Below are 20373 nucleotides of genomic sequence, written 5' to 3' on the forward strand. Positions count from 1 at the left end.
CTAGGGAAATTAGGGTTTTGACACAAAGAAATTCTGTAATAAAACAAAGCAAAAGAAAACAAAATACACCCCCCAAACCCCCAAAATCCAAATACTTAACCATTATTCTTCCCTACACCAAATTGCTGCTGTATCTATCTATTGATGAGTTGATGATGTTGTTCTTTTTCACTTATGGTAGATTTGATGAGTTCAGTCTCAAGCATTGTAAAACAGAAATAAATGTTATATGGTCAAATGTATAATTCTATTTCAGCTTTATTGGGTAAAATTGGATTATATTCAGATTAAAAAAAGAATACTTTATAAATTTACATTAGAAGCTGATTTGCAAAACAATGACCCTTTTGTAGGCTTTTACATAAGAGTCACATAGGAGTATGAATGACCCCAAAATAGCTGCACTTCTTTAAAATCCCACCACATAATGGAAGATGACATCAAGGGTGTTTAATCAAAAGGTCCCCTTCACTCAACTTCTATTCCCTATACATTGTAACAATCTGTAAGAAGACAGTAGGGAGAAATACTTAAATCCCACTTGAGATCCTTATGACCTTCTGATCCATCCTTCTAGAAAGGTCAATAGTTCCATTACTACTCCCTAAACTCCTAACAGTGTACCAAATTTTATGTTCCATTAGTTGCAGTACTGAGCAAGCTATATTTTCTGTAGTCAAAGATTTTATGTAATAATCATGGTATTGTTAGAGAAAAACAACTTTCTACAAAGAACAATAATTTTTTTCATTATCTTTTTGAAACCAATACTTCCATTTCAGTTCTATTTTATCTATATCTTACTAATCCCATCATTAGTTAGAATTATTCCTTTTCAATTATTCATCATTTTTCTGCTTTAACATGTAGAAGCTAGACTCGGCAGTTAAATGGTCAGTAAAATTTATTGACACAACTCTGTAGAGTTTCTAGCCCCATAACACCAAGAAGCATGCTGTCCGTTGCTCATAAACATCATTTTAAAAACAAAAACAAAACACCATTTAATGTTTCATGACAGGGCCTTTAAAAGAGTTGCAAGGCTTTTTACCACTAATGTTGAGTCAGGTAATCTCTCTTGAAGGATCCATGCCTCTGCTTGCCACCAGCAAATAGAACCTACTATAGAAGGTGATGCTACCAAGAAAAATGAATGAAATGAAATGTTTACACTGGCAATGCTGAAGCATTCACGTGCAGCCCATATATCCCCGTTCTGATGAACTGTCTACATTGGGTTTGATGATCTAAGTTGATGAAAATGACCGATGAGGTCTCTTCCACCAGGGTACCAAATCTCATTACAGATGGTTGTGAGGCACCATGTATTTGCTGGGTATTGAACTCTGGACCATTGGACGACCAAGCAGTGTTCTTAACCACAGAGTCATTTCCAAAACTGTGGATAACTCCCTTCTTTGGTGTCTAGAATTCCTTACCAAGCCCTCACGGTTTTATGTGGATGTAGTTGCTGAATGTTGGGTGCCATTGGTAGCTTAATTAATAAAAATATAGACACAGATATTGAAGTTCAGTCTGAAGACGAGGAAAGCAAAACAGAAGCCACTGGCTCTTACTTCTACCTCACTCTGAAATGGCGATCCCACCTTCAGGAAACTCAGAATGAGACTGTGTCTGAGAGCTGTTCTCTTCCATCTTATTTTCCTCTATTGGGCTGGTATTAAAAGTGTGTACCACTACCACCTGCGTTCTTTGACAAACTTGTTTGGCTACTGGGATTCAAGGTGTGTCACCACTGCTTGGTCTTTAAGAATGACTACTGGGGCTTTTTTATTCTCTAGTCTACAAGCAAGCTTTATTTATTAAAATACAAATGAAATAGCACTTGGGGCATCAACTTCAAAGTGTCACACAAAGGCCTCTTTACTAGGGCTGCATTCAGGGACACCCCTGACACATGTTTGCCTCAGTGGATTTTTTAGGCATGAAGAAATTTCCCATAACCTATCTCTTCTACCCTTACTTCCAAAAACAGAACCATGTGGCCAAACCTGCTGAGTTCTGATGCATACTGGGACTGTAAACATGGTCCCCTCAGTCCATTACATTTTCATGTATCTTCTGTCCTTCACTGCCTATACTTTACTACCTTGAAACTTGCTCTGTGTACCATGCTTCCCTCGAATTCAGGGATACTCCAGCCTCTCTCTTCCTAGAACTGGGATAAAAGGTATCCCCACCATACCCATCAGTAAGATTTTCTTTAGTTCCTTTACAAAGGTTGGAAAATTAGCTGGGTGTGTCTTGCTTTGGTTACTACTTCCTATATTCTATTTCTTAAACTGCTTATCTTCTTGAACACAGATCTTAGCACCTTTCTACCTTTTGGTGCTTTTTATCTCCTTAAACTTTATATTTTATAATTTCTTCTAGTAAGTTTGATACCTTTTATTATTAATCTTTATTATTTTTACCACTAATAACCACACTGAAGTATTCTAATCTGTTTTGAGATTTCCTCTGCCATCAATGTTATTTCAAAACTCTTCACTTTAGCTATAGATACATTCTTGAGACAAGGGCAAAAACGATCACTTTGTTCACCAAAATATTGCAATACCAGTCTCTAGACCACACAATTTCATTCTTCTTCTCTGAAAACACTTAAATCCCATAGTTAATTAATTCAAATTCAGCTTCACTGTCTTCCAGGTTTTTACTAGGATTGTTTATTAAACAGTGCTTAAGGTATCCCACTGATTTCCTAACTCAATTGCCCAAAGTACATCCTATCCCAAACATAACGTGGTCAGACCTAAAACACTAGTGCCCAAGCCCTGAGTATGAGCTTCTATCTTGTTTTGAGTTTTTGTTGTTGTAAGATGACACAACGACCATGACAACACTTAAAAAGGAAAACATTTAATTGAGGTAGCAGTGTACTGGTTCGGTGGTTCAATTCCTTATTGTCACGTTGAGTAACACGGTAGTATGCAGGCAGACGTGGTGCTGTAGGAATAACTGAGAGTCCTACATCTTGCAGGCAACAGAAATTTGATTGAGACATTGGGTGTTATCTTGAGCAAAGAAAACTTCAAAGTCTTTCCACACAAGTGATACAATTTCTCCAAAAAGGCCATTCCCACTTTAACAGAGCCTTACCTCCAAATAGTGCCACTCCCTTTGAGATTATGGGGGATAAATAAATTTATTCTATGACACTTCTCTTCCCCATCTTATGGCTTTTACATATTTATACCCAGTCTTTCAAGATGTTCCCTGAACACTAGGGTAAAGGAGGATGAGTTATCCCATCTATAACTGAACATTTAGTCACTAATTTTTAGCATTTAACCATTGATAAATCTCTGCATAATCATCACAAAAGATAAGTTACTTTGAGTAAGCTTGTGAGCAACACAGATATATATCATTTATAAGGCAGGTAACAATATGACCACTTAGCAACATCAAGAAGATCCCTAACTAGAGCCTATGATTTCCCTAGATTTGGGATTTTGACTAGGTTTATAGTAACAGACATGATTTCCCTCCTGTGAAGCAGGCCTGACAGCTAATTAAAAGTCATTTGCTCCCCTCATAGGAGTCATACAAATATTTCACTCTGGGAATATCTTTCTTGGAAAGTCAACATTAAAGTACACACAGTCCAGTATTGTAGAAGAAAAACATCATATTACATTGTGAGAAAACTTAAAATGAAAAATATAATTTTAAATGTTTAAAAAGCACTTTGCAGGATTTATTCCTTCTTCTCTGTAAAGCTAACCTTTGTAATGGTGTGACTTCATATATAAGATTTTTTCTTTACTTACCAGTCTTCGTCAGTCACAAATGTTTATGTGTTTTCTGACATTTTGTAATCATTCTCTTCATCCAGTTTTTCTCTACTTCTTTGGTGACTCATTTTTAATATTCCTAGAAGTTTAGATGTTATACAGATGTCTTATATAAGGTGAGAATTCAATTCTTATTTATTGTCAACAATTTTCTTTATATACATTTTCTATATATCTTTTTAATTTTACTTGTTTTTCAACATTATCATTAATATATGATAAAAATATATGTGTTGATATAATTCTGTTCCTTAGACTATTGCTTCATTTTGTGTAAAGAGTGGTTTGTCAGAGTTTGCTTTGCCTTGAGGGATTCCGTTTTAAAGGTAGGTTTGACTCCACTTAGGATACAGGTTGATTGTGAATCTGAGTGTTTATATAAATGACACCCACCTTATGAACTTATTGGGATAAACTGAGATTATTTGACACAAGGGGTACTAAAATTCTTTGAAAACCATACTTAAGAGTGATACCTAATAACTTATAAGATATACCAGGCCAAGAAGGTGATATAACTTTCTCACCAGGACTCTATTAAAAAAGAACAAAATAATAATTTCACTAAATTAAAAGTATCCATAGGAACAATCAACTAAAGAGATATACGCAGAATACAAGATATAATTTTTAGGATGCATCAGGCTTAGAATTAACATCTAAAATAAAAACATAAAAAATAAAAGAGAAAACATTTTAAGTTATCCATAATATAAATGGCTATTGAAACAAACAGTTTACAAAAGATGATAAATAGATATCCACTACACATAGTAAAATGTTCTGCCCTTTTGGCCCCCGAGGAAAAATGAATCAAAACTACACTAAATTGTATCTTGATCCACTGTGAATTTTAGACATTAGGAAGAAAAATAATAGAACAGGAAGGGTAGCTTAGCAATTAAGAAAAATTTAAGTTCAAAGGATCTAACACCAATTTCTGATTTTCAGTGATCCATGCTCTCCTTTGATAGACTTAAATCCACACAGGTGTACACAAATTCACTGAAATAGAAGACCACAATAATGAAAAGAAATACCCAAAAGTAATGAGAACAAAGAAAAAATAAGAATAATTTTAAACTTTTGTAGACTGCAAACCAGTCTAGACTTTACAGGAAGGAGCATCAAATGTTTCTAAATCAACAGATCACAGAAGTACTCTCACATACAAACTGAAAAGACTCAAAATAAGTAATTCTTTCTCGGTAATATGATTTTATTTCTTTCATTTGCAAAAGTCTGATTTTTTGTTTTCTGTCATTTGTAGATTCTATATTTTATATATCAATATGTATATTCATATATGTATATTTAGAGCATGTATTAGTGTGTGTGAGAAAGAGAGATAGAAAGAGAGATAATAAGAAGATAAGAGAGGTACGACATTAGTCAGAAGTCTACTGAAAGTATTGGTGTGTTTGCAAGAGAGTATCTTTTATAAATTAGTAGTAAATGCTAGTAATATATACCATTATGTGTGTGTGCAGGGAAGGAAAGAAATGAGGATGGTCAACACAATTATAAACCAAATCTTATAATATTTCCAATAACTTATGTTATGAATGTAGTATTAAATGAATATATTACAAGTTACCATTTGTTTTGAAATTAAGTTCAAAGATGCTTACATTTTTATGTGAGTGCAGTAATCTTGTTGAGATAATACGTAGGTTCAATGTTGTTTTCAATTATTGTTTTATAAACTCTAAACTCACCAAAATTCTGACAGAATACTTTAAGTTTCATTACTCTATCAATTGCCTTAATCTATTCTTTAAAAATATTTGATATGCCAATATAATTATTAAGTATATTATGGTACTAAAAAGGATATGGCAGGGAATACAGATGTGACGATTAGGGAAAATATAATTTAGATTTATAAATATGTAACATAGAAACAGACTGTTTAAGCTTATTGTTTTCATATGGAAATTGTGATACACAATGTATTTAATTCCTGGTGAATGCACATTGATGTGACTGCTTAAACTGTTGACAACAAATAAGAATTGAATTATCAGTCCTATAGAAGACATTTGTATACCATTAAAGAATCTAGGAATATTAAAAATGAATCACTGAAGGAATAGAGAACAACAGGATGAGGAGAATGGTTACAAAATGTCAGCAATTGAGCTTAACAAAGTCAATAAGATTTTGAAGTCACAGTTGCAGTTCTTGCTTTTACTGGGCCTGAATGTAATTGGCACTGTCAAAAATAAGTTAAGAAAATGAGGAGGAGTTAAGTCCAGTGTTCCGATGTGGGTCTCTGTCTCTGTCTCCATCCATCGCCAAATGAAGGATCTGTGACTCTTGTCTATTTCCAATCTCCAGGTGAATAGCTACCTGATTTTCATCAGGTTCACCTTCTTATTTAGCTTCTCTAGGATCACGAATATTAGGCTCAAAGACCTTTAATTATGGTTAGAATCCACATATGAGTGAATACATACCATATTCCTCTTTTTCGGTCTGGCTTACCTCACTCAGTAAAGCGTTTTATATTTCCAAAAAGGAGAAGCAGAAGGAAAGAGAAAGTGAGCAAAGAAGGCAAGAACCTTCATATGACTATGGATGGCGATACAGACGGAGACCCTCATTGGAGCACCGTACTGAGCCCCCCAAGGCCCAAATGAGGAGCAGAAGGATGAAGAAAATGAAAAAGGAAATAAGGACTGCGAGGGATGCGATCACCCACTAATACAAGGGGACGGATCTAATGAGAGTTTACCAAGGCCAGTTGGACTGGGACTGAACGAGGACGCGATCCAACCATATTCTCTGAATGTGGCCGAATTCTCTGATTGTGGCTGGCCCGGAGTCTTTCTGAAAAGCCATTGACAATGACACTGGGACTTGTTTCCTCTGCATATACTGGATTTTGTGGATCCAATCTGTCTGGACACTCACCTTCCTGGACCTGGAGGGAGGGGGGGAAACTGGAACTTCCCACAGGGCAGGAAACCCTGACTGCTCTTAGGGATGGAGAAGGAGGAGGAGAGGGAGTGGGCGGAGTGGGAGGGTGTTGGGAGGAGGGGAGGAAATGGAAACTTGTAATTTAATAAAATTAAAAAAAAAGAAAATGAGGAGGAAACTTACTACCTACCTACCTACTAACAAGTTCATGGAGATTAGGAGTCCATGCCCGAGTTTGATTATGCATAATACTTTCAAACCTGTGGTCATACAAAGACCTCAGTTAATGTTGTTGGGTCATGAAACAAAGCAAAAAGACATACATGTGGGGAGAACTTGGAGGTAGGAAATGAGTTTTAAGAGGAATAGGGAATGCAATACACACATGTAGAAAAATGTCAAAGAAAAAATTTAATTAAAATGCTTCATTAGACATACAAGATTGACATTGTAACAATCAGGTTAGTGTATTTCCATGCAAAGTAATGTTATACTAACTTTTAAAAGTAATAAAGAAAGGTCACAGCAGTAATTAGTATTTCAAAAGACAAATCTGGTGTTATACTCTATGTGAGAACTGTGGTTGCATTCAATCACTGTACATAAGTCCATTGCACTATGCTCTAAGCAATATTCTTCTCAGAGCTGCAATCACTTCTTTGTTCCTAAGGCTGTATATCATGGGATTGAACATGGGGGTCACAACGGTGTAAAAAAGAGAGAGGACTTTGTCACTTAATGCAGAATGTATAGACTTTGGCGTTAGATAGGTAATAGATGCAGAGACATAAAACAAAATTACCACCACCAGATGAGAAGAACATGTGGAGAAGGCTTTTGCCCATCCATGAGCAGTTGGCAATCTCAAAATGGTGGCAATTATTTTGCTGTATGATGTTATTATTAATAAAAAAGGGATTGCACCTAGCAAAATAGTTACTACATAGACATACAGCTCATTAACAGAAGTATCTCCACAAGCCAGCTTAAGTACAGGGGATATGTCACAGAAGAAGTGATCTATCAGGTTAGCATTGCAGAAGTGTAGAGAGAATATCTGACAAGTTTGCCCTAGGTGGAAAGGAATGCCACTAAACCAGGAGACCACTGCCAGATGTATGCATTTTGTCGGTTTCATGACTAGAGGATAGTGCAGAGGGTTGCAGATAGCTACATAACGGTCATAGGACATCACAGCCAGGAGAATACTGTCTGTAGTTGCCAGAATTAGAAAGAAACACATTTGTGTGGCACAGGCCAGAAGAGAAATGCTTCTGTCCTGGGTCCAAATGCTATACAGAATCCTAGGCAGAGTGACTGAAACATAACAGATTTCCAGAAAAGAGAAATTAGTCAGGAAAAAATACATGGGTTTATGTAGTGCAGTATTAATTCTAGTTATCAAAATTATGGAGCTATTTCCAATTAGGATGATCATGTATATTATGGAGAACATACCAAATAGAAAGCCCTGGAGGTTTGGAAGGTTAGAGAATCCCAGGAGGAGAAAATGTGTCACTGTGGAAGTATGTCCACAGTGGAAAATGTGTCACTGTGGCCTTTCGAAGGCCAGTCAAGCAGTCTAAACTCTAGGTATTTGCTCAGCTCCTGTAAGCAAGTTATGTACACAAATTGCAAAAACAAACTCAAATCATTGAACATTAACATAATGAGAATTGGGATTAACCTCTATTTCTTCAAGATTATTATGTTTCTACCGTAAACAAAACTCCCACCTAGATTTAATTCAGATCATTCTGATCTCTCAAGGTTATTGTCAACAGGTGTGGCTAATAACCACAACACATATTTTCAGGAATAGAGAAGTAGATATGTTTCTACCTCAAACAAAAGTCTAAGGATCCAACTGAGTGTTCCAGTTCCTTTAAGGAGATCACTTTACAGAATACTTTGGTCTACGGTGTAAGAATGCCTTGTTTTGTTCTAGCAACACAATGTTTAACTATTGATATAGCCCACAAACTTCAACTGATCTGTTCATTTCCCTATATCATGTTAATGCCCTTTTTTGTCTTTTTTCTAAATTTTGGGGTCTTGGGTATTGTAAGCAATTGGAAATTAAAAGCAGGCAATTTCAGTATTCACTGAAACTCCCTCCCAATACTATTCTATGACTTTCTGCCTTATATTTCATGTCTTCATTTTCTTTACTATATTTTTAAATCTCAATGGCCCTAACCTGGCAAGAGATATTTTTGTCGAAGCTCCGACAACTACATAATTGGTATCAAGCATCTTTTACATGCTTTGTCCCCATTTAGTCTCTTACTAATACTTTGATTTTATTCTATTGAATATTTTGTACAAAGATAAACACAATTCAGACAATGACTTTAGAAATTTATTTTCTTTTCCTTTCTGTTTTTCTTTTCTTTTTTTTTGTTTTTTGTTTTTACTTTTTAATAGAGGGATTCTCTGTAGTTTTAGAACCTGCCCTGGAATTAACTCTTGTAGGTCAGGCTGGTCTGGAACTCAAAGAAATCTACCTTGGCTTCTGAGTGATGGGATTAAAGGAGTGTGCCACCACTGTCTGGCTAGAAATTCACTTTTTTTTAATTTTAAGTGACCATAAATGCCATTTTCAATTACTAAACGTTCTTTGCAAAATTTTATATCATTTGTATGTGTGTGAACACATAAAATCTCACAAATTTGATGCTGTGGGAGCACCTTTTGCTCCTTCAGCCAGTAGTCACTGGTGCAGGAGCCAGAACCAAGAGAGCAAACCGAGGCTTGCTGCTCTTTTTTAAAGAGAAATACACCACGTCCCAATGGGCTGGTATTTCAGCGGTTATTGGCTGAAGGAGCAGAAGGCGCTCCCGCAGCAATTTGACTAAAATTTGACTAAACAAGGATAACAACAATAGACATGCAATGCTGGAATGAGGAAAATCAAGAAAGCATGAACTGTACCAAGCAACAAAAGGCAAAAATAAGAACAAATATTCTTTTGTCTTTCCGAGATAAGAGCAGGCGAAATGGTTATCCCAAACCAAATGATCATCCCTGAAAGTATGCAAACAAGTAACATTAAACAGACTGAGCAGTCTGTGCTTAGGAAATATATATGTCTACAAATACACGTATATGTTTGTAAAATATTAATGAATTTGAAAAACCTGAAGGGGTACAAGGAAAGGTATGGATTAAAGAAAGGAGTTGTGAATAAAATATAATTAGGTTATAAAAATTAAAATAAAATAAGAAGTAAATTTTTATGAAAAGAAAAGATAAACCACTTCATCTAGTGTTCATTCACACTGAACACACCTAGGATTTTCCCTTGAAATTATTTTGCAGGCAAAGTTAGTTTTAAATAACTTTTCTGAGTTTTCTTTATTTAAAGTTTCTTTTTAAAAAATTCATTTCAATTATTTTGTACAATATACTTTTTTCTTTTTCATTCTTTTTTCATTTATTAAAAATTTCCACCTCCTCCCATCCTCCCATTTCCCTCTCACTCCCACCACTCCCACTCCCCCTTGCTCTCCAGTCTATAATATACATTTATAATACTTCCTTCCCCCAATTCCTCCCAGATCCTTGCCACTCTCCTATTTCTCCCAATTTAATTCTCCCCGCTAAAAGACACACAGCAGAAAAAAATGATATCTTGAAATTTGCATGCAAATGAATGGATCTAGAAAGTATCATATTGAATGAGGTAACCCAGACCCAGAAAGACAAATATCATTATACTCACCCATAATTGGCTTTTAGACATAAATCAAAAAAAACTGACCTACAATTCACAATATCAGAAAACCTAAACAGCAATGAGAACTGTAAGAGAGACATATATGGATCTAATCTATATGAAAGTAGAAAAAGACAAGATTTCCTGAGTAAATTTTGAGCATGGGGATCATGAAATTTGTAAAAAAAATGGATGCAATTATTAAAAAAAATCAAATTAAATTCATTCATTCTGTCTCAAAAAATCAATACAAAATATTTAGCTTGAGATATTTTATTGGAATTCCTAAGTTAAAGTATATGTATTTGTGAGATAAAAGTAAAGATAAAATGTTTACAAAAGCAAAGGGTTAATGGGCAACTACTTGAGGAAAAAAGGGAGACAAATCAGAAGGGAGAAAAAGACATAGGAAGGTGGCATTAGTGAGAAATTTCCTCCAAGTGCACTTTCTACTGTGCGAAAATGTCCATTTGTCCCAATGTGATGTATAAGGAATGGAGTCAGAAACAAAAACACTTTGCATTTTTGTCAAAATTGTATAGATGATGTATGACTCAATTTCTGTTATAATGAAATAAATTGATGGCTATAAATGTTAAGTGAATGAACATATCATCAGTTTGTGCTGTGAAAGAAAGGCTAACATTGGGAGATATATCTGTAAGATAGTCTTTCAATATATGAGTTCAGTAAATTGGTCCTGAAATATATTAAGTTAAATGCTGTTTTCATGTGTTGATGTGAGGTATTCAACAAAATTTCACAAAATTCTGAAATAGGTTAAGAAATATTCACTGATTCAATAATGTATTTAGTCTCTTATTCAATTAATCTTCGACATTTGAGTACCACAATTTAGACCATGCAGTACAAAATGATGCACAGGAAATATTCTTGTGATGATTTGGGAAATCATTATGGGAAACAATTTTACAGGTATAATGTCAGGAGCAACGTGTTATGTGATAACTTCTGTTGTGATCTTTGCCCAAGTGTGTTCATATGTACAAGGGAAGGGACTTGAAGATTAGGAATGTTAAGTAGGAGGAATGGAGATAAGAAAGAAACCCAGAGACACAGGATAGTAACAGGGGTCTACTCAGAGAATGCTAACTACTGAATTCTTCTGTCTTCTGAGTTTGTCCATGTTTATTTCTCCATAAACTTTTATACCCTAATATGAATCGGGGGAAGAAGGCAAAAAGCTGCTTTAACATGACACAATGGATAATCAAAGCAGTTACTTTCCCCAATACTTGTTACATCAAGTTCCTGAATCCTACATTAAGCATTCTGTGTATAGATAGTGAAAATACCCTGGATCAAGTATCCTGAAGTGAGCCATTCCCTTCTTCAAAAGCCATTCCCTTTCTTCAAAAGAAATAGCAGAAGTTTGCTTAAAGACTCTGGCTTTTGGACAGGGTGGAGCGGATGTACCTCTATGGGCAATCTTAACATCCAAAGCACCAAGTAACCAACCCTAAGTTAAGGTGTGTAGCCATACCTGTTATCAACAACTTTGAGCAAGGAACATAAACTCCACTCTGATCTACAGACAAGGTGGGAAAGGCTCACATATTTGGATAATTTCCTCATATATCAACAGATTAAATTCTGCTTATGTTTCCAATGGAAAATGTGATATATATATAATATAATATATAATATTACTTTATTTATAAGATATATTTCTTCATAGCATTGGAGAAAGATTGTTTTGTCTAGTAAATATATTCTTTAATAAATTAATTAGTGTAAAAATCTTCTCTTCTCATTATACATTCTAATTCCAGTTCCCAGTCCTTCCTCTTCTCCCACTCCCTCAACATCCCCCTCAATCCACTACCTTCTACTCCTCAGAAAGGGTAAAGTTTCCCAATGGGAGTCATCAAAGTCTAGCACATTGCTTTGAGGCAGGACAAAGTCCTCTCCACTACATCTAGGCTGACCAAGGTCTCCCTCGAAAAAGAATGTGTCCCAAAAAAAGCCAGTACAAGCAGAAGGGCTAAATCCTGATCTCATTGCCACATCCATAAACTGTCATAAAACATTCAGAGGGCCTAGTTTGGTCCTATGTTTGTTCCCCCACTGTCCAGTTGGGGTTGGTGAGCTCTGGTATTGGACATAGAGAGGGAGCTAATCTATGTATTTATTGACTGTCAATTGAGATTATATTGCCCATGGGGTACCTAAATTCTATCAGAAAACCAGGCCTACAAATGATGCTCAAGAACTTATAAAATACACCAGATCAAGAAATAGGGATATCTTACTCACTTGGAACTTATGAAAAATGTAAAAGTAGCAATTTTGTTAAATAAAAAGGTCCATGTTTAACAATCAATGGAAGAAATATTTGCAGAATATAAGATATCTTTGCTAGGCATAGTTCTGGTATATATACCTATGTAATGAAAAATATTTAAATTTTCCATAATATAAACAAATTTGGAAATATGCAGTTTACAAAATATAGTATAGAGATGTTCACAACACAGAGTAAAATGCACAGCCTCTTTGGTCATCAAGAAAAAAATGGATCAAAACTACACTGAATTTGTATCTTGTTACACTGTAAATTTTATTCATTAGGAAAATAAATAAAAGGGCAAATATGGTAGTGGAGCAATTAAGAAAAAATAAAGTTCCAAAGGATCTTAAACACCTTTCTGATTTCAGTGGCTCCTGTCCACCTGAGAAGGACCTGAACCCACACAGGTATGCACAAATTCACATAAATAGAAAATCACAATAATGGAAACAAATACATAAAAATAATGAGAACAAGGGAAAAGGAGAGAGAACCATTTCATACTTTTGTAGAATGCAAAGCTATCTAGACTCTAAAGACCATTAAAGTTTTTCCAAACTAAAAATAAATCAACCATATGGCCAAGATACAGCACTTTTGAGTAATGTTTAAGGACTCCTATATCAACAGATGACAGGTACTATCAAATCAATATTATAGCAATATTAATAATAGGTAAGTGTGAAAAGCAAACTAAGTATCATTTGCAAAGGAATTACTAAAGGAAGTATAGCATATGAACATAGATCTTATAGCAACTATGAAGAAAGTAAATTACATCCTTTAGAGGAAAATTCAAAAAGTCATCATAAATTAATTCTTTCTCAGACATAAAACTTTATTTGTTTTGGTTATTAAAGTTTGTGTGTTTTCTGTCATTTGGGGTCTATATTTTATTTATATTAATATGAATTTCAAATATATATATATATATATATATATATATATATATATATATATATATATAATATGTATTAGTGTGTGTCTCGGAGATAAATAACAAAAGGCCAAGATGACAGGAGATGCAGGCTATTAGAAGGAATTCTACTGAAAGTATTTCTGTACATGCTTGAAAAAACCTTTTACCAATTTGTAGTATATAAATAATACATACCATTGTGTGTGTGTATGTAGGAATGGGAAGAAATCCAGACAATCAGACCACTTATAAATCGAATTCTTTAATATTCCAAGAAATTTATGGAATAGATGCAGTATTAAATGAAAATATTATAAATAATCCTAGCTTTTGAAAATAAATTCAAAGAAGCTTGCTTTCTTATGTGAGTGCAGTAATCTTACTGAGATACATGGTAGGTTCAATGTGGTTTTCAATCATTTTTTGTCTTCTTAAATTTACCAAAATTCTGATAGAATACTGTAAGTTTAAACAATTTATCAATTAGCCTAACCCATACTTTAAAAATGTTTAATGTGTCATTATAATTATTAAATATAATATGGTATTAAGGAAAAAAACATGAAATAAAGATGTGAAGAAGAGGGGCCATGTAATTTAGATTTATAAATATGTCACATGAAAGCAGACTGATTCATATTGCTACTTTTATATGGAGATTGTGGTACATACTACATTTTATTCATGGTGAATGCACATATATTGGGTGTTTAAACTTTTGACAATCAATAAGAATTGAATACTCAGTCCTAGACAAGATTTCTGTATACCCTCTAAAAAAAAGGAGACACCAAATGAATATAGAGTGGCAGGATGCAGTGAATGGTTACAAAAGCCAGCAACTGTGCTTAACAAATCCAATGGGATTTTCAAGTCAAGCAGCTGTTCTCCCTTTCACTGGACATGAATGAAATTGACACTATCAAAAATAAGTTAAGAAAATGATGAGAAAGCTTATTCTGACTACATCATTCCTATTTACTAACATTCAATGAGAATGAATAGGAGTCCATGCTCTAGGTTGATTATGCAAAATACATTCAAACCTGTGGTCACACAGAGGGTCTAAGTTATGTTCAATGAGTCATGAAACAAAGCAAAAACACCTACATGTGGAGAAAAATTTTGATAGAGGAAATTGAGTTTTAATAAGAATAGGGAATGTGTTACACATATGTAGAAAAATGTCAAAGAAAAGTTTAATTAAAATGTTTTATTAGACATAAACATTGACAATAAAACAATTTAGTTAGTGATTTCTATGAAAAGTCATGCTATACTAACTTTCAAAAGTAGCAAAGAGAGGTCATAACAGTTAGTAACATTTCAAAGGGGAAATGCATATGTAACAGTCTGTGTGAGAACTATGGTTGCAATTCAATCACTGTACATAAGTCTATTGTACTCTTCTAAACAATAATCTTCTCAGAGCTGCAATCACTTCTTTGTTCCTAAGGCTGTATATCATGGGATTGAACATGGGAGTCACAATGGTATAAAAAAAAGAGAGGAGCTTGTCACTTACTGCAGAATGTGTTGACTTTGGCATTAAGTAGGTAATAGATGCAGAGACATAAAACAAAAGCACCACCACCAGATGAGAAGAACATGTGGAGAAGGCTTTGGTCCGTCCTTGAGCAGTTGGTAATCTCATAATGGTGGCAATGATTTTGCTATATGATGTCAATATTAATAAAAAAGGGATTGCAGCAAGCAAGACAGTCACTAAAAAGACAAACAGCTCATGAAGAGAAGTATCTCCACAGGCCAGCTTAATTACAGGGGGTATGTCACAGAAGAAGTGATCTATCCGGTTAGCGTTGCAGAAATGTAGAGAGAATATCTGACAGGTTTGCCCTAACTGGAAAGGTATGCCACCAAGCCAGGAGCCCACTGCCAATTGTGTGCATTTTGTTTGGTTCATGACTAAAGGATAGTGCAGAGGGTTGCAGATAGCCACATAGCGGTCATAGGACATCACAGCAAGGAGTATACTGTCTGTAGTTGCCAGAATTAGGAAGAAACACATTTGTGTGGCACAGGCCAGAAGAGAAATTCGTCTGTCCTGGGTCCAAATGCTATACAGAATCCTAGGCAGAGTGACTGATACATAACAGATTTCCAGAAAAGAGAAATTTGTCAGGAAAAAATACATGGGTTTGTGTAGTGTAGGATCAATTCTGGTTATAACAATTATGAAGCTGTTTCCAATTATGATAGTCACATACATTATGGAGAACATACCAAAAAGAAAGCCCTGGAGGTTTGGAAGGTCAGAGAATCCCAGGAGGAGAAAGTGTGTCACTGTGGAAGTATTTTCCTCTGCCTTGATGTTTGTGTGTTTCATCTGTGGGGATGATTCAACCAGAATTACATTTCCTTATCCTCGGTATTATTTTATCATACAGAAATTGATATTGTCATATTTGAAGATTTTAATTTCTGCTTACAAATATATATATATATATATATTCATAAAGTTATACACATATACTGATGAAATTATAATTTGTCCTGACATATACTCTTTGGAAATAATTATATCTTTGAAATAAATGCTATTGTTTTAACATCTTTCTACTGAGTGATTAAAAAACATTCTTGTTAATGGCATGATGACACATAATATATTCAATGTTTATCTAAGAAACCAAAGTGGCAATTTCAGAATTATTTAATTTTCATTTAGCTCTTTAATACCAAAATTGTTTTTCTTTATTATGATAAAAATTCTTTATTGACATATTTATTATCTAATGAAAAATTTATTCAAATTTCTAGTGTGATTTTTAAAGCCCAATATATCCTGATATTCATTTGCTTTTCGTTGCAAAATTTATGCTAAATGAAGACCATATTTGATAAGATTCTATTTTACACTTAAAATTTTTAAGTTAGTTGTAATATCTATGCACTCAGAATTTATATTTTTACATCTGTGAAATTCTTTGACACCATAGACAAATCAAAAAATACAGCAATTACTTCATTTTTGACAAATGGTACTTACTCTCTAGTTTCATTTGTTTCTGGCACAGTAGTCCAAACCACAGCCTTATGAATGCTAGATGCACTGTTTACCCCCAAGATATTTTCTCAGCTCCTGTAGGCAAGTTATGCACATAGATAACTGAAAAAACTTTCTCAAATCATTCAATCTTTCCTCTCTGTCTCTACCTCTCTATCTCATGTCTTCAGGTGTGCAGGTGTGTCATCTATAAATCTTTAGATTCTCTTGTTCATGCTATAAAAGAAATTATAAAATATTTATAAATATTAGCTGTTCTCACTTTTGAAATACTGATTTTCTTTCATTTAGATAGTGTGGCATTAATTAAAATCATTATTATATACTGTGTTGTATTTTACTAATAAACTTTAGAAAATGAAATGAATATGAAAACAAAAGAAGATTTAGACCTTTCAAAATTATTAATGATCTGAGCTTGTGAGTTTGTCTTTAAGGTCATTTATGGTCTTGTATTAAAGATTTATATATAATTGTCTTTTTTGAAAAGCTTTCTAGAAAAGATTCTGTGGAACCAAATGAAAATATGCAATAAATATTTTAAGATTTACTTGTGACAACTATTGACACTCTGCCGCTAGGAGCGGTTTCAATCACTGTAGGTGTCAAATCCACCTCAGTGATCTTCACTCAGCATTTCATTCTCTATTATAGATAGGTGGAGTTTTATGATATATGTTCTCGAGATGTCATATCACTGAAACATTTAAATATATGCCTAACAGAGAATAATAATTAAATACATCTTACCAATTCTATGTTGGTTTTGGTGACAATGGTATTTAATTCATCAGTCCTTTATATCAAAACAAATTGCATATGCTTTCTTTTTTCCCTCTGGATCATGTATCATCATTTGTTGCAAGCAGTGTAAAACCAAGCACAAATAGTGTTTGAAACTTAAACCAAAATAAATAATTAAAATTTTCCTTTAATTATTTTATGTAATTTTATCCAAGTGCTGATATAAAAAATGTAAAAATAAAAGAAGTCAAGCTTGTTGTTAATCAAATTCAGTCCATGCTCTTAGGAATTAGATTAGTTATAATTCTTACCTTGATTTATTGATATACAATGATAAAATGATGAGGAAATTTCTTTTTCTAAGAGCAAGAGTTTTCCTTTATTTATTTAAACAGAGTTAAAACGCCTCCCAAAATATATTCCCCTGTCATAATGGACTATTCTAGTTAACAAAGATTGTTCTCTACCATGGGAAAACTTCTTTCCCGTGTTAATTTCTAAATGTAAAGAACCATTTTTTGCTATCAGTCATGAATTTAGCATTAGAAGAATCACAAATTAAATTAACACATACACACACATAAAATTTCTTAACAACAACTGAAAAGAATACTGACTAAATATATGTATATATGCATATATAAACTTATTATATATAGAATATATACATATTTATTCAGCATTCATTTCTGATATTATTAATATATTATATATGTACTGACTAAATATATATGTTTTTGTTATTATTAAAAAATACTAGAGTTGAAAATAACAGAAGCTGGTAACTACAATTTTGTAATACTGAAGATTGTAACTGAGGCTTTCTGTTGGAAAAGAAACACTCAGTCACTGAATTACTTTTCCAGAACTGTTTTTGTTGAGTATTGAGATCAAGAGATGACAAAAAAACTTACTGTGATCATATTACTTGCTTATTCATAGTGCAGAAATCATAGGGTTCTGATACATCCCTAAGTGTATCTGCATTTTATATAAGCAAGACATTTTCCCATGACTGAAAGTCTGTACTGTCTTAGAGTAGAGTAAAATGTACTTTTTGACACCTCAAGTTTAATGACATTTTGATATCTTCAATATGTCTTTCATTTAAAAACATACTGCTGAGAATAAACACATTTTATCTCATCTGACAAAAATAAACAAACCAACAAATAATAAACAAATAAATACAGTTGCCAATGGTCTGCCATGAAATATTTGAAACAAGGACATATGTAGAATTTTAAGTAACAATATCACATCAAAACCTAGATACAAATCTACAACTTCCAAATGAATTGTCTATCTGGACTACCATTGGTGGGCTAGTATTCTCAAGTCTTGACACCAATTGCATTCAGATGCCAGAGCAGAGGTTCATCCCATCAGTGATTGACCTTTTTGATTCCACATTCATTAGAAAAGTTTGGATTAAAAACCCAAAAGACCCCAACAAAACACACATGAACTCATATTCAGAAGATAAAAGGAAGTAATATAAAAAGACTGTGACTTAATACTCATTTATAGAAAGATTAAGATTGCGAATGGAGAAATTATGATTAAGAACTATGCATTGTCATCCAGTCCACATGCTGACATCATTCTCAATGATGGAAGACTATGAATTAATTTGCCAATTTTAAATGATGTAGTTTGCTTTAATGTTGTTAAATCTTAGACATAAATAACATACTGGTATAAGTGTAAGTCACTTTATATTTCCTTACATTTATGCCACTACCTAATTGGTATTAAGCATCTTTGACATGTCTTTTTTCTATGTATTATTTTAGTAAACATTTGCAAACCTAACATATTTGTTTAAGTAGATTTTATATTTTTCAGTCTTCACAAGGTTTTAATATGTGTTCCAGGTCATAAGATTACGTTTGTCCCCTTTAATCTGTATCTAAATTTTCAAAAAAATAAATTCTGAATTTTCTTTCAGTTACTAATTATTCCCATTGTTATTTTCTATTGTTTTCTAACATTTTGTTATTATCGTCTGAAGTTAATGAGTTAATATTTTATATATACTCCTAAAATGTCTTGTAAATGATTTTTATTCATGAAAATGCCTTTTCTATTCAATATTTTCTGTTTCATAATTCTGAACAAATATATTTTATTACAATTACTTATTGAGCATCTTTAATGTTATTACAAATGTTTCTTTGAACTTTCAAATATGTTTCAAGGGTAAAACTTGAGCTCAGACATATGTTCACCCTAAGACAAAATTGGAAGTCAACTACTTCATAGCAGTGAGTTTTCTCTCAGCACTAATAACTTTACCAGAATTCTGCTTTCTTTTCTCTGGAACCAAAGTAGCTTATATTTGATCTTGTAATAATGAGCATACCAACTCTTATCTCTTCTGAATATTGTGTGGATTGAACATATACCTTCACACTAGTTTCTTATGGTTATAAACTAGGATAATTTGTTTTCTGTCCTAGTAACATTATTCACAGGGAAGCCTTTTATTAATTCTGATCTGATAGATTAAATAACCCAAAGCATCAAACTAGTTTTGATCAGTTAGACGGTATCAACAATATGTTCACTATATCAAATGGGTTTCCAGATGATTGGAAATTTTAAGTTTCAACATTTTAATTTAAATTTCAAATTTACTTATGGTGAATTTTGTAATTTCTTAGCTGTCAGTTAACACAAACCCTGTAGATTCCAGGGGTTCAGATGATTTCTATGATGTTCATTCTACATTTTAATCAACTCTTACACATAGAATACTAGAAGATATGAGACCTACATATTATGTAATAAAATCTTTATGTTCATTATAAGTAACTAAGGGTCATAGTCAGTTTCTAAAAAAAATATAAGGGGAATATAATATATAGAGGTGAATACTTTATATTGGTATGGACTTTGATTTATTGA

The 20373-nt window shown here is 33.3% G+C and overlaps 2 protein-coding genes and 1 pseudogene across 2 annotated transcripts; 1 reads left to right on the forward strand and 2 right to left on the reverse strand.

Annotated features, from left to right (window-relative positions):
- Positions 1–20373, forward strand: part of LOC148122468 (olfactory receptor 9G19-like) — a 224441-nt pseudogene that overhangs the window by 99588 nt on the left and 104480 nt on the right.
- Positions 7360–8898, reverse strand: LOC148122473 (olfactory receptor 10AG1-like). The gene is made up of 2 exons (XM_087903826.1): positions 8877–8898; positions 7360–8273 (listed from the first exon to the last, which is right to left on the reverse strand). The coding sequence occupies exons 1-2, from the start codon at positions 8896–8898 to the stop codon at positions 7360–7362; spliced, it is 936 nt and encodes a 311-aa protein (XP_087759952.1).
- LOC148122474 (olfactory receptor 10AG1-like) lies at positions 15088–16038 on the reverse strand. Its single transcript, XM_087903827.1, has one exon. The coding sequence runs from the start codon at positions 16036–16038 to the stop codon at positions 15088–15090; it is 951 nt and encodes a 316-aa protein (XP_087759953.1).

Source organism: Myodes glareolus, chromosome 3 (genome assembly GCF_982192425.1).
Source record: "Myodes glareolus chromosome 3, mMyoGla1.1, whole genome shotgun sequence".
NCBI classification, from domain to species: Eukaryota; Metazoa; Chordata; class Mammalia; order Rodentia; family Cricetidae; genus Myodes; species Myodes glareolus.